Genomic DNA, 16,476 nt, shown 5'->3' with positions numbered 1-16,476 from the left:
AACTAGAGTTCTTTATCTTATTGTCATAATTCTGATAAGCTATACCTATCCATGCGAATGGTTAGATTTGCTTTTCAGTAGTGTTCTTAAGTACCTATCACAATTATCAACCTAATGAAGATGGGTATAGAATTTTAAAATTCTCCCACTCAATTAAGGTAGTGTGAAACTTTAACAAAGAACTTTCAAAGGTATCAAACTTTTACTTACAATAGTAAAATCGAAATGGAACATACAATCAAGATCAAGAATTTATATTGACAATAGCTGACTCATTATATTACTTCTATGTTTAAACAAGATATGTTTTTCATAGGGATTTGTGGAATAGACTCCACCCCTAAGAATATGCATATAGGGTACTATGGATAACCTCCACCCCTAAGTATATAGAGATTATGATCCACCCCTAAAGGTTGTAAAGATCATGATTCTCTTAGTGTGATAGAGTTTATGTGGAGTTGAATACTATCCAGAGTTCATTAGATATAAAAGATCGTTGAACTGCATAGTTTTCTTAACTTTTCTCCACCCCTATCAGATCATAAGATCCTTTTATTAAACAAATTCTTAATAATTGTATGAGAATTAACAATTATTGATAAACATAGAAATAATTTCTAGTGTTTATATAATATAACTCTATGAAGAGTTGTAAATATTATAGAATTTGCATCAATAATAAAAACACTTACACATACAAACATACAAATATAATGTGGTAATAATTGATGAAGATAAAATAAATGAAGCTCAATCTCATAATTTGCAATAGTGAATTTCGAAAAAAAATAAAACTTTATTAATAAAAAAAATGTATTGCAACAATATGAGAGAAACAGGGATAAATATCCCTAACTAAAATTTGAAATCCAAATTGTCTTTAAACTAAAACAATTAATTCAAAAATTGAAGAGCTTCATCTTCATCTGGACGATTTCACCCTTGGTCCAGCTTTCTGATTCAACTCAATTGAGTTCAAGTAGCTTGGCCTATAAGAAGAAGAAAACAAATAAACAAAGTTAGTCCAGAATCATAAATCCAATTGGATAATAATTCACTAAAACTCTTAAAGTTTATAAATGGAAATACCTTGTTTCTTTGCAAGAAGTTTAGGACACTGGGTTTTCCAATGACCTTTTTCATTGCAGTGGAAACACTTTCCTTTAAGTGTAGCATCACCAGAAGGAGCAGCCTTTTTCATGGCTTTTGTTCGCTTCTTGGTGTTCTTCCACTTCTTCTTCGATTTGGGCTTTGAAGCAGAGGCAACATTTGCTTCAGGTTTTATCGTCCCATTACCATTACCAGGATTATGAGGTTTACTCCCTTTCTTCTTGGGTCCTCCAATCAAATTTTCATAAGTTTGAAGGTCATTGACTAATTCATGAAAGTCAATTTCCTTCTTATTCATGACATAATTTGATGTGTATGGTAGAAATGCTGGAGTCAGGCTATTCAAGATAAGACTAACTTGAGTAGCACTGTCCATTTCAGCACCATGATCCTGGGCTTCTTGGAAATAACTTGACATGAGGAGAACATGGTCACACACGTTTTGATGAGGTTCCATCCGTGCGTTAATGTACTTCTTAGTCGCGTCAAAGCGTGACTGAAGTGATGCCTTACCGAATAGCTCATTTAACTTCGTCATAACTTCAGCAGCCTTCTCAGTTTTAGAAAACCGAGTTTTGAGGGTGTCAACCATGCTAGAAAGCATAAAGTATAGAGCTTTGTCATTTGCTTTCTGCCAACGCTCATACTTTTCTTTCACAGCTTTGGATGCATTATCCCCAGGCACTTCAGGTGACGGCTCAGTTAAAACAAACAAGGCACTTTCTCCTATGAGAGCAATATTAATGTTCTCATTCCATTTATTAAAGTTAGATCCATTCAGCTTATTTTCAGTCAACAGTGATAACATGGGATTCATTTTGACAAAATAGGGTACTACAAAATAATAGAAATCAACAAATAGAAATTAATAATGGTTTAACACAAAATCAATTCAGAAATTATAAGCACATAGCAAGTAGGAATGATATGAGAAAATACTTAAAAAAAAAAAATCAATCCTAAATAATTTCCAAGGTTTTCAACAAACTGATATCAGTGTCCCGTTTAGGCGAGAGTCAAAGCTACCATTCATTGAATAGAGTTGTCAGCTCGTCTAAAATGTTAAACATTCTAGCAACCTTTTATTCGATCAAGATCAGAATCCAGCGTTGTCCCGTTTAGGCGAGAGTCAAGGCTATTCTATCTCATGAGCTGCTACCATTGTTTCGCAATTTGCAAGTCAAATATGGTCGCCACCATTAGGGTGATCTATACCATATAAAACACTTATAAACCACTTATCATGCGAGATTAAACGGTGCGAAATTGCTAATGAACGTTCCTCCATTAGGGAGGATTACTCACTAAAACAAACGCGGTGTAAAACCCACAATGGAGATCGAATATCTTAATAATAATAAAGCTCATTGTTTAAAATATATTTTCTTTATTATTCTAATAAATAAATCTCATTAAATTCTATTTAAGAATTAAAATTCAAAAATAAGAATTTAATATAATATTTATAAAATTATACTTAGATGGTGATTGAAATAAAATTAATTATTTCCATCTTAGTAATAATCTTAAATATAAATATTAAGGAAATTAATTTAAGTTGAATTAAATAAATAATTAGCAACTTAAAAATTTCCTTTGAGAATATATTTATTGAGTTCGAAAATTTAAATATAAAAAAGAAATATACTATTTTCGAAAATAATAAAAATAGAAAAGAAATACTTCAAGCAAAAATATCACCTATCTAGATATTCTTTTGACTAGTTAATTCAATTTCTAATAATATATATATATATATTTTAAATTCATTTATTTTAAATTAATCAATTAGATGAAAAAATCATTGACTTGAGTTGGTCCAAGAATTAATTAAAATAAATAATTAATTTACAACTCAATCTATTTTTCAAAATAAAAATTCGAAAATATTGCATAATTAAAATGCAAATTTCGAAATTGATTAATAAAATAAAGAAAAATATATATTTTGAAAATTATTTAAATTTAAGTTGAAAAATTAAATTTCAACCTAAAAATAATTTTCTATTTAATTAAGTGTCATGAAAAAATAAATAAATATTTAAGTATCATGATGAAAATCAACTTAGATATTTAGATTTTTCAAGTTAATTAAATGTATTAAATTCAAGAAATAATAATTAAGTGTAGGGAAGGCTTAATTATTAATTTCTATTTAATACTAGGAAAAATATACTTAATAAAATTGTACAAAAATTAATTATTTAAATAATTAATTTCACAAAGTATAATTTTCCTATTTAAATATTAGAAATAATAAGTAGTCTAGAAATTACTATCTAGAAAATATCTTATTTGACTAAGTATCTTTTCAAAAATTTGAAATATATCTAATTTAAGTTAGATAGAAAAAATCTAAAACTTAAATAATTTCAAATTTAGATTTAATTAAATATCAAAAATTAAGTTGTAACCACTTAATTTGAAGATATCTTTTTAAAGTTAATATTTGAAAAGATATTAACCAAAAAATATCTAAAATATTCCATTTCAAGTTAATATTTGAAAAGATATTAACTTAAAAAATATCTTAAGAATCTTTAATAACTAATGCCTAAGATTCCTCAACTTGATTTAAAATTTAAATAAAATATTCAAATTTAAGTTAGATAAGAAAAATCAGTTGATACAACTAATTTATAACTTAAATAGGAATATTTAATTAAATAAGCTCCAGAAAGAATCTAGTTAGTTAAAATTCTATATTTAATTAAATACAAGAAAAATACAAATAGTTTGTCTAGAAATAATATCTAAACTAAAAGTGTTTTTCTTAAAATTAACTTTAAAATATTAAAATGAAAATAAATTTTCATATATTTTAAAAGTTAATTATGTTGCTAATTCAATTTTATTAGGTCAAACTAATATAATTAACCTAGTACAGTTATTTAAATCAGGCAAATGGGCCTTCACAATTGGGGTAGTTCATGTGAGGGGGTGCTGGGTTCAGTATGTCGTACCCACTTCTATGGCTCCCAACTCTCACACAAGGCCCAAAAGAGAGGAATTTAACCTTAAAATAAATAACTGTTATTAATTGAATAGGTCCAATAACTAAATGGACCTAAATAAAATCTATCATGGTGTGACATTTTATTTAGCAACAACCTATATGTATTTATATTAAAACAAAATAAACATATAGGCTCACACAGGCACACTTTGGATGGATCCTATCATGTTGCTAGGTCATACACAGATGAAAGAAGATTGTAAAATTTACCTGTTACAAATTATTAACTTGACCAAGGGAGCCATCAGATCATTAGAACTGGCAAAAAGTAACCATGGCTATTTGCAATCAAGTAATAATAGGTTTTGAAAAACTTATTCACAAGTTAAAACCACATACTCCTGCAACAAGGTTAGCTGGATAGTTGGAAGTAGGATTTATTTAATTTTAAATAAATAATTTCGAAAAAATAAATAATTAAATAATTAAAAAAAAATTAATTTTCGAAAAAAATAAAATTTAAAAAAAAATTAATTAATTTCGAAAATAAAATAAAAAATAAATTTAAATTTCGAAATTATTTAAAAATAAATATTTAAAATTAAACCTACTTTTGAAAAATTAGGTTTCAACCAACCTAAATATCATTTCAAAATTTGCTAACTACTTTTAAAAAATTAAATGTTATTTTAAAAATAAAAATTAAATAAAAAATAGAAAAGATAAATAAATATCTTTTCAGATTTTAAATTTAATTTAAATAAATAAAATAACAAAATTTAAAAGTTAGCAAAATATCTTACATCTATTTAAAATTACATGATTATAAATATCTTATTTAAATAAGGTCAAAATATCTAAAAAGATTTAATTTAAAAAAAATCTTAAAAGATAAGATATAATTAACTGTTAGGTTTTATGCCCTAAATAAAACTCTTTACAATCTGATTAGTTATCAATATAAGAAATTTGAAGTGATTGATGTTTGCATGAATTTTACATGCTAATGGTTTAATATGTTTAATATGTTTATTACATTCATACACACAAAATCAGTTAAATCCAGATCATATGTTTATTCACAATTACAGTATCGTCAACACAGTGGAATGTGATTGTGATCATATGAATCAAAAGTTTTGGTCCCTGTTTCATCAGTGTTATTGGATTTACACTAATGTGATAATCAGCGAGGATGTGTACTTACACTTGGAGTAAGTGTTATGTTCTTTCCAGGACATTAGTAAAGTATACTAGTTTCGAATGTATGGAGTATACATTGGACTGGACCGATATTGCAACTAAGTTAAGATATTACAAACTTACCGTTATACATATCTTTCCAAGTCAATATCAGTAGTTGATCTTAAGATTGAAAAGAATCTAAATCCTGATATGCTTGGGCTCAACTCAGGAGTGCTATTCATGTTCTTTGATTTATTAGTTAAGCCTACTTTTGGGTCAGGGTGATACGTATATTTTGGGAACATGATAGTATGATTGAGTGGGAGTGCTGAACATAAATATGGAATCTATAGCTTCTACTGGTGTATAGAAGTTAAGTGATGATTCCCTTCGAGCTTAGCAAATAGAAGTAAATGGATGAGCTCTTATTTAACTGACTAATTATTAGATCACTAAACACCATTTACAGGTAGCTAAGTGTTTTAAGGGGCAAAATACATTGAGGGGTGAGAACGGTAAAGAAATCCCATCTCGATGTAAATCATCTATATAGAGGATCTTTAAATCACAATAAGATTATAACAATAGTTAAATGAGATAGTATATTGGTATCGTGAAACATACAATATGCTCTATATAAGTCTGAGAGTGCAATTCTAAGTTCTAAGAGTGGATTCAACGAAGAATTAATAAGTAGGAATTTACTTGGTAAATTTGGTTCACTTATTGGAAGCTCAGCATATAGATCCATGGTCTCCATTCTAGTTGAGAACATTCTGCTTGTAAGACTCATTAATTGATTCGTGATTGATCAATTATAATTCTAAAGTTAGACTATGTCTGATTTTATGAATTTTCACTAAGCAGGGGTGAAATTGTAAGGAAAAGAGTTTTCTAGGTTTATTTATTTATTAATAGACTTTATATGTCTAATTAATAATTAAATTAAATGACAATATTATTTAATAATGTATTTTAATTATTAAATAATTAGTTTTGGCATTTAAAAGGTTAGAATTGGAAAATTGGCATTTTTGAGAAAATAGAGATAAAATTTGATAAAATTGCAAAATTATAGGGGCCCATTACAACACCTATGGCCGGCCACTTATAAGGCTTTTTCAAATTATTATTTTTATTATTTTAGTGCCAAATAATTCTAAACTTAAACCTAGTAAGTTGCCTATAAATAGAAAGTGATGGCTTAGTCAAAACACAAGTTTTCAATAAGCCTTTCTGACAGAAATTTCTCTCTTCAGAAAACTGAGCCTTCCTCACTCTCTACCTTGGCCGAAACCTCTCTCCCTCTTTTCCTTCATCTTTTTCGTGACCCTAGTGAAAGAGTAAGTGCCCACACACAGCAAGCAGTAACTCAATCATAGATTGGAAGACTGTGAAGGATCAAAGCTTGAAGAAGAAGGAGATTCGGGCTCAGATCTTGATTATACTCTGCTACAGAAAGGAATCAAGGGTTAGAGATCTGAGTGGAAGGAGACATTTATTCCGCTGCATCAATGTAAGGTTTTCTTAACTTTATATGTGTTTATTTTATCGTTTTAGAAAGTTCATATTTAGGATGTTAATAAACATACTTGTGAGTAGATCTAAGATCCTGGTAAAATAATTCCCAATAACTGGCCTCAGAGCCATGGTAATTGATTTACTTGCATGTAATTTGGACTTTAAAACGATTGTTTGTATGTTCTTTGGATGGTATGATGTTGTATTGAGTGTTATTTGATGATTGATTGATGATTATGAAATTTTCGTGAAAAATAATTGTTATTTCGGTCCTGGAATTATTTTTATTGGATAGTATGGAAAAAATTAAGCAAGTTAGCCTTTTACAGAACTCAATTTGGATTTTATTTGAATTAGTTATGATTTTTTGAAGATTTGACAAAATCGGGGCTGTGCTGATAGTTTCCTGCGATCGCAGAACTGTCCGTACAGTTTCGAATTTTTTCAATTTTCTTCAATTTTTCATACTTTTTCATGGAATTAACTTCCAATTTTTTGTATGGTTTTATATATATACTATTACTATTCCTAATTCAATTCTAATTATCATTTTGAATTAATTTAATTTTTTTTAATTTAATTCAAGATATTAGTGTAATTTGAATTTGAATAGAACTAGTATTTATCTTTTTGCTTAAAAATCTATCTTATTTTTAAATTTGATTATATTTTTTTTAAATTTAAGGTCAGATTTTTTAGATATTTAAAATATCTTTTAAGATATTTATAATATCTTTTAAGATATTTAAAAATATCTTATCTTTTAAGATATTTATAATATCTTTTAAAGATATTTATAATATCTTTTAAGATATTTAAAAATATCCTATCTTTTAAGATATTTTAAAAATATCTTATCTATTAAGATTTTTTAAATCTTTTTAGATATTTTGACCTTATTTAAATTTAAAATAAGATATTTATAATCATGTAATTTTAAATAGATATAAGATATTTTGCTAATTTTTTAAATTTTGTTATTTTATTTATTTAAATTAAATTTAAAATCTGAAAAGATATTTTATTTATCTTTTCTAATTTTTATTTAATTTTTATTTTTAAAATAACATTTAATTTTTAAAAGTAGTTAGCAAATTTTGAAATGATATTTAGGTTGGTTGAAACCTAATTTTTCAAATAGTAGGTTTAATTTTAAATATTTATTTAAAAAAAAAAATAATTTCGAAATTTTAAATTTATTTTATTTTCGAAATTAATTAAATTTTTTTTATTTTTCGAAATTAATTAAAATATTTTTTTTAATTATTTATTTTTTTTCGAAATTATTTATTTAAAATTAAATAAATCCTACTTCCAACTATCCAGCTAACCTTGTTGCAGGAGTATATGTTTTTAGCTTGTATGTAAGTTTTAAAAAACCTATTATTACTTGATTGCAAATAGCCATGGTTACTTTTTGCCAGATCTAATGATCTGATGGCTCCCTTGGTCAAGTAAATAATTTGTAACAGGTAAATTTTACAATCTTCTTTCATCTGTGTATGACCTAGCAACATGATAGGAACCATCCAAAGTGTGCCTGTGTGAGCCTATATGTTTATTTTATTATATATAGATGCATATAGGTTGTTGCTAAATAAAATGTCACACCATGATAGATTTTATTTAGGTCCATTTAGTTATTGGACCTATTCAATTAATAACAGTTATTCATTTTAAGGTTAAATTCCTCTCTTTTGGGCCTTGTGTGAGAGTTGGGTGCCATAGAAGTGGGTATGACATACTGAACCCAGCACCCCCTCACATGAACTACCCCAATTGTGAAGGCCCATTTGCCTGATTTGAATAACTGTACTAGGTTAATTATATTAGTTTGACCTAATAAAATTAAATTAGCAACATAATTAACTTTTAAAATATATGAAAATTTATTTTCATTTTAATATTTTAAAGTTAATTTTAAGAAAAACACTTTTAGTTTTAGATATTAATTCTAGACAAACTATTTGTATTTTTCTTGTATTTAATTAAATATAGAATTTTAACTAACTAAGATTCTTTCTGGAGCTTATTTAATTAAATATTCTTATTTAAGTTATAAATTAGTTGTATCAACTGATTTTTCTTAACTAACTTAAATTTGAATATTTGATTTAAATTTTAAATCAAGTTGAGGAATCTTAGGCATTAGTTATTAAAGATTCTCAAGATATTTTTTAAGTTAATATCTTTTCAAATATTAACTTTAAAAAGATATCTTCAAATTAAGTGGTTACAACTTAATTTGTGATATTTAATTAAATCTAGATTTGAAATTATTTAAGTTTTTAGATTTTTTCTATACAACTTAAATTAGATATTTTTCAAATTTTGAAAAGATACTTAGTCAAATAAGATATTTTCTAGATAGTAATTTCTAGACTACTTATTATTTCTAATATTTAAATAGGAAAATATTATACTTTTGTGAAATTAATTATTTAAATAATTAATTTTGGTACAATTTTATTAAGTATATTTTTCCTAGTATTAAATAGAAATTAATAATTAAGCCTTCTCTACACTTAATTATTATTTCTTGAATTTAATACATTTAATTAAGTTGAAAAATCTAAATATCTAAGTTGATTTTCATCATGATACTTAAATATTTATTGATTTTTCATGACACTTAATTAAATAGAAAATTAATTTTAGGTTGAAATTTAATTTTTCAACTTAAAATTTAAATAATTTTCAATATATATATTTTTCTTTATTTTATTAATCAATTTCGAAATTTGCATTTTAATTATGCAATATTTTCGAATTTTTGAAAAATAGATTGAGTTGTAAATTAATTATTTATTTTAATTAATTCTTGGACCAACTCAAGTCAATGATTTTTTCATTTAATTGATTAATTTAAAATAAATGAATTTAAAAAAAAATATATATATATTATTAGAAATTGAATTAACTAGTCAAAAGAATATCTAGATAGGTGATATTTTTGCTTGAAGTATTTCTTTTCTATTTTTATTATTTTTCGAAAATTGTATATTTTTTTTTACTTAATTTTCGAACCCAATAAATATATTCTCAAAGGAAATTTTTAAGTTGCTAATTATTTATTTAATTCATCTTAAATTAATTTCCTTAATATTTATATTTAAGATTATTACTAAGATGGAAATAATTAATTTTATTTCAATCACCATCTAGTATAATTTTATAAATATTATATTAAATTCTTATTTTTGAATTTTAATTCTTAAATAGAATTTAATGAGATTTATTTATTAGAATAATAAGAAAATACATTTTAAACAATGAGCTTTATTATTATTAAGATATTCGATCTCCATTGTGGGTTTTACACCGCGTTTGTTTTAGTGAGTAATCCTCCCTAATGGAGGAACGTTCATTAGCAATTTCGCACCGTTTAATCTCGCATGATAAGTGGTTTGTAAGTGTTTTATATGGTATAGATCACCCTAATGGTGGCGACCATATTTGACTTGCAAATTGCGAAACAATGGTAGAAGCTCATAAGATAGAATAGCCTTGACTCTCGCCTAAACGGGACAACGCTAGATTCTGATCTTGATCGAATAAAAGGTTGCTAGAATGTTTAACATTTTAGATGAGCTGACAACTCTATTCAATGGATGATAGCTTTGACTCTCGCCTAAACGGGACACTGATATCAGTTTGTTGAAAACAAATAAATATATTCTCAAAGGAAATTTTTAAGTTGCTAATTATTTATTTAATTCAACTTAAATTAATTTCCTTAATATTTATATTTAAGATTATTACTAAGATGGAAATAATTAATTTTATTTCAATCACCATCTAGTATAATTTTATAAATATTATATTAAATTCTTATTTTTGAATTTTAATTCTTAAATAGAATTTAATGAGATTTATTTATTAGAATAATAAGAAAATACATTTTAAACAATGAGCTTTATTATTATTAAGATATTCGATCTCCATTGTGGGTTTTACACCGCGTTTGTTTTAGTGAGTAATCCTCCCTAATGGAGGAACGTTCATTAGCAATTTCGCACCGTTTAATCTCGCATGATAAGTGGTTTGTAAGTGTTTTATATGGTATAGATCACCCTAATGGTGGCGACCATATTTGACTTGCAAATTGCGAAACAATGGTAGAAGCTCATAAGATAGAATAGCCTTGACTCTCGCCTAAACGGGACAACGCTGGATTCTGATCTTGATCGAATAAAAGGTTGCTAGAATGTTTAACATTTTAGATGAGCTGACAACTCTATTCAATGGATGATAGCTTTGACTCTCGCCTAAACCAAACACTGATATCAGTTTGTTGAAAACAAATAAATATATTCTCAAAGGAAATTTTTAAGTTGCTAATTATTTATTTAATTCAACTTAAATTAATTTCCTTAATATTTATATTTAAGATTATTACTAAGATGGAAATAATTAATTTTATTTCAATCACCATCTAGTATAATTTTATAAATATTATATTAAATTCTTATTTTTGAATTTTAATTCTTAAATAGAATTTAATGAGATTTATTTATTAGAATAATAAGAAAATACATTTTAAACAATGAGCTTTATTATTATTAAGATATTCGATCTCCATTGTGGGTTTTACACCGCGTTTGTTTTAGTGAGTAATCCTCCCTAATGGAGGAACGTTCATTAGCAATTTCGCACCGTTTAATCTCGCATGATAAGTGGTTTGTAAGTGTTTTATATGGTATAGATCACCCTAATGGTGGCGACCATATTTGACTTGCAAATTGCGAAACAATGGTAGAAGCTCATAAGATAGAATAGCCTTGACTCTCGCCTAAACGGGACAACGCTGGATTCTGATCTTGATCGAATAAAAGGTTGCTAGAATGTTTAACATTTTAGATGAGCTGACAACTCTATTCAATGGATGATAGCTTTGACTCTCGCCTAAACGGGACACTGATATCAGTTTGTTGAAAACCTTGGAAATTATTTAGGATTGTTTTTTTTTTTAAGTATTTTCTCATATCATTCCTACTTGCTATGTGCTTATAATTTCTGAATTGATTTTGTGTGTTAAACCATTATTTAATTTCTATTTGTTGATTTCTATTATTTTGTAGTATCCTGTTTTGTCAAAATGAATCCCATGTTATCACTGTTGACTGAAAATAAGCTGAATGGATCTAACTTTAATAAATGGAATGAGAACATTAATATTGCTCTCATAGGAGAAAGTGCCTTGTTTGTTTTAACTGAGCCGTCACACGAAGTGCACAGGGACAATGCATCCAAAGCTGTGAAAGAAAAGTATGAGCGTTGGCAGAAAGCAAATGACAAAGCTCTATACTTTATGCTTTCTAGCATGGTTGACACCCTCAAAACTCGGTTTTCTAAAACTGAGAAGGCTGCTGAAGTTATGACGAAGTTAAATGAGCTATTCGGTAAGGCATCACTTCAGTCACGCTTTGACGCGACTAAGAAGTACATTAACGCACGGATGGAACCTCATCAAAACGTGCGTGATCATGTCCTCCTCATGTCCAGTTATTTCCAAGAGGCCCAGGATCATGGTGCTGAAATGGACAGTGCTACTCAAGTTAGTCTTATCTTGAATAGCCTGACTCCAGCATTTCTACCATACACATCAAATTATGTCATGAATAAGAAGGAAATTGACTTTCATGAATTAGTCAATGACCTTCAAACTTATGAAAATTTGATTGGAGGACCCAAGAATGTAATATCCAGTACAAGTATATTATTTTTGGTATATTATTATGTGTTTTGATATGTTATTGTTGCATTAAATAAAATATGAATATTATTAGTATTTGCTAAGTACAATTATATAGTTAATTAGATTAAGTATTAATTTATATTAATTATATTAGAGAATAAGTTATTAGTAAATAGTTGTATTATTAAGTGATATTTGTTATACATGTAATAGGAATATAGATAAAAATTAGTATACTATTTTATACGTATAGGTTTATTAAATAAATAAGACTAGTAGTATTTATAATAGGAATATATATATATTTTGTATAAGCTTGATAATAAAATATATATATATATATTTATAAAGGCTATAGTAATAGATGAATAGAGAGAGGGTCACGTGAGAGTGAGAGAAGAATGAGGAAGTTAGTTTAGGATATTTGACTTAGTTGAATTTAAATTTAAATTATGAGGAATTTTATATTAGTAATTAATCAATATTTTATTCCTTAAGAAAAATAAAAGGTATAGCTGAGTTTAAATTTTAAATTCCTAGATTTTCTCTAATCAGTTGAATATATACGATATGGTTTTACCATTCAATGAAACGATGAACACAAACTTCATTCTCTACTTCTTTCTCTCCACTTAGATAATTCCTAAATCTCTCATAGCCTCTATCACACCAAATTACAGCATAGCATAAATTGAAGCCTCTATCACAATATTCAATTTCTAAGGTAAAAACTTTTATAGTCTCTTAATGTTAGGGTTGGATGTAGGTTTTTCGTAAGTATGTTTTATTTTCGTTTTCAGAGAAATAGGTTTTCATAAAACTGCCATATCTCTCTCCTCGTATGTCCGTTTTCAGTGATCTAGGTACCGTTTTAAAGATAATTTAATGTTCTACATTTTTCATGAAGAAACTATTTCCTAATTTTGATTATTTCGATGTCAAAAAATTCATGTTTTACACTGACTTTCGAATTACAGTTTTTTTAAATTTTTTTTCGATATTGCCTTAGTAAAAGTGTCATATCTCTCTCGATATCTATTATTTTCAAGCGATTCTTGTACTGTTAGAAAGATAATTCAATAATCCATATTTTCTGTGAAGAAACCTTTCCCTAATTAGGAGTTCTTACCAGTCAAAAGTTAGTATCTTTACTCGGTTATGATATTTCGTTTTAAGTTTTGTTTCAGAAAAAGTATCTTCAGTAAAAATTCAATATCTCTCTCACTTTTGATCCATTTTAAAAGATCTTTATCTCGTTTTAAAGCTTAGAAAAATAGCTACATTTTTTATGAAGAAAGTATTGTCTAGATCGAGGTGTAACTATTTTTAAAACTTTTATTTTTGGACTGTATTCAGAAATCGGCATGATCCAGGATTTTGAAGAAACTGTTTTGAGAAAACATGCATAACTCCTAGGTTATAGCTCCGATTTTGATGATCTTTATACCGTTAGAAAGGTCTTTCAATTAACTAAAAACTTTGTGAACAGTAGGACTTCTAATTCAAACGTTTTATAAGTCAAATTCTAGGCTAAAGTTGCTGTACAGTAAGAGTAATAAATATATTGAGTTTATCGGTGGACTAAGGGTTTCACTAATTGTTATAGGGCCTAGAAGGTATCGTAGGAGTTAATTACAGCGGAGTTGAGGTAAGGAAAAAAAATAATTATACTTTATACTTGCTTTTTATATGGTTTGAGTATCTAGTATAACTGCTTGAATAAATTGTATTGAAACTGTGGAATGTGATAGTTTCGGTGAAATAGTGTTTTATCGATGAATTGTATATGGCTGTTTAATCATGTTCCAGGTACTTGGAAGTGGTTGGAAACCACACATGTATGGTGATGTGGTAAGTGAGGCAGTGTACGTAAGGGTGCACTGGTTATTGGTACTGCGTTCTGGTTAAGAACGTAAGACACTCCAGATTTGTATGGAAGCTGGAGTGTGATTGTGAGTGTGAGTGTGTGGTATTTCAGTATTTGTGTGGCTGCCTCTATTTATACTTATGATTAGGTTGTTGTATGTTTGATGTATATGTTTGTGCTATGATGTGTGAATGCTGGTACATAGTATTTTGTTTTTCCTTACTGGGCTTTGCAGCTCACCCCTTATTTACCCCCTATGTGCAGATAAGTAAGCCTGTAAGTTTTTGGTGACAAGTTGAGTCTGGGCAGCATGGGGTGTATCTCGTGTGATCATGTAACTGCGTGTGGTCTTGGCCATCTTCCGCTGAAAGTTTTTTTTAATTTATTAAACTTATCGAGGATGTTGTCGTTTAAATTTTCTATTACTTTTCCCTAAGTGGTAATACTTTATTTTCAACTGGGTACCCATGTTTTGGAAATTGTTATTTTTTTTAATAAAGGCAACATTAGTATCTTAACGCCAGTTTATTTATGGCATCTTATTTTACGTAAGTAAGGGCGTTACAAATGGTACCAGAGCCACAGTTACATTGATCTTGAATTCACGCGACATACACACCATCGCTGCAAAGGATCAACTTGTCATCAAGTATGTATGCCTTATATATGTTATGTCTTATATATTAAATTTGGTTTAGTCTTTATCTTTTGATTTTCCTTTAGTTAGCTAGAAGTTTAGGGTATGGTTAATCGAAACAATTAACTGATTCTTCGGAGTTAGAATTTTAGTATAACTCAAACAATTTTCTTATTAGTGTATTTTTTTTTATGAGTGAAGATTATTTATTTATTTATTTATTTTACATGGTGAATTGTTGCTTGATGATTTACGTTTTTTTTAAGTTTATATAATTTAGTGTATAGATATTTCCTTTTTCAGCGAGATACATCTTTCGTTATTATTCTTACCGCTACCATCTCCTTTCTTTTGAAGAACAAGTTAAGGGATTTGATGGAAAACGGTGAACCTAGAAGATCAACCCGGTTGAATGAAAGAGCGGCTGTAAGAGACCGAGCTAGAGGTCGGGGGCGAGGAGGTGCTCACGGTCGAGGTCGCGGTCGAGGCAGGGGAAACCAGCATGTCCCTGCCGAGGCGGTGATCCAGGAGAATCAAAATGCCCCTGTAAATGGACAACAACCAGGTCAAGGTGGGGGCAACCACGAAGTCCCTGCTGGGGTAGTTGGTCAAGAACACCAAAACGCCCCTGTAGTGGTGCCACCACAACAAGAAGATTTGGCGCAAGAAGTTGCTCGTCTCAGGGAAGAAATTAGGAAGCGAGATGAAGAGGCTCACAACCGTCAGGAACAACCCAATCAAGGACAACATCAATTTTTGCCGGTGCAATACATGCCTGTGCCGGAGGGTCGATGGGAACCAATATATGAAAGGTTCCGCAAGCAACACCCACCAAATTTTGAAGGGGGCTCAGATCCAATGGAAGCTGAGGAATGGTTAAGAACAGTGGAAGGTATTGTTGAGTACATGCGGCTCGGTAACGGAGATAGTGTAGCTTGTGCTGCTAGTTTATTGAAAAAGGATGCCCGCATCTGGTGGGATGTTATTAAACAAACACGGGATGTGGCCGCAATGACCTGGGCTGACTTTGTACAAGTTTTTAACAAAAAATACTACAGTGAAGCAATACGCTCAGCTAGAGTTAATGAGTTCACGAACCTGAGGCAGGGTAAGTCTACGATACGAGTATGCTCGCCAATTTGACAGATTAGCAAAGTTTGCCACAGATCTGGTTCCTACTGAGTTTTTGAGGATTCATCGTTTTACTGAAGGGCTCGACTCCCGAATAAGTCGGGACATAGCGATGTCAGGAGTAAGGGCAACCACGTATGCTGAGGTACTGGAAAAAGCCCTAGAAGCTGAGTTGTGTGAAAGTCGTATACAGAAAGACAATACAGCAAGGTGGGAGGCCAGAAAGGCCAGTAATGGAGGTGGTGATAACAAAAGAAAACTGCCAAGTAACCAACACAACGAAGCCGACAAGAGAAACAAGATAGGGTCCAATAACTACAAAGGGAAGAAGCCATATGTGGAGTACCCCCTATGCCCAACATGTGGTC

At 28.7% G+C, this 16,476-nt stretch overlaps 1 protein-coding gene across 1 annotated transcript; it reads left to right on the top strand.

The window, feature by feature from the left end:
• The first annotated feature begins 12,979 nt into the window (after positions 1–12,979).
• LOC133038269 (uncharacterized) lies at positions 12,980–16,120 on the top strand. Its single transcript, XM_061116361.1, has 2 exons — positions 12,980–13,197; positions 14,080–16,120. The coding sequence occupies exon 2, from the start codon at positions 15,353–15,355 to the stop codon at positions 16,118–16,120; it is 768 nt and encodes a 255-aa protein (XP_060972344.1). The 5' UTR covers positions 12,980–13,197; positions 14,080–15,352.
• Positions 16,121–16,476: the final 356 nt, after the last annotated feature.

Source organism: Cannabis sativa, chromosome 5 (genome assembly GCF_029168945.1).
Source record: "Cannabis sativa cultivar Pink pepper isolate KNU-18-1 chromosome 5, ASM2916894v1, whole genome shotgun sequence".
Taxonomy (NCBI): Eukaryota; Viridiplantae; Streptophyta; class Magnoliopsida; order Rosales; family Cannabaceae; genus Cannabis; species Cannabis sativa.
Note: the sequence above shows the minus strand (reverse complement) of the source record. Positions and strands in the feature narration are given on the sequence as shown.

Coding starts and splice junctions, on each gene's coding strand:
- LOC133038269 (XM_061116361.1), top strand. CDS start 15,353: ATGGAAAACGGTGAACCTAGAAGATCAACCCGGTTGAATGAAAGAGCG.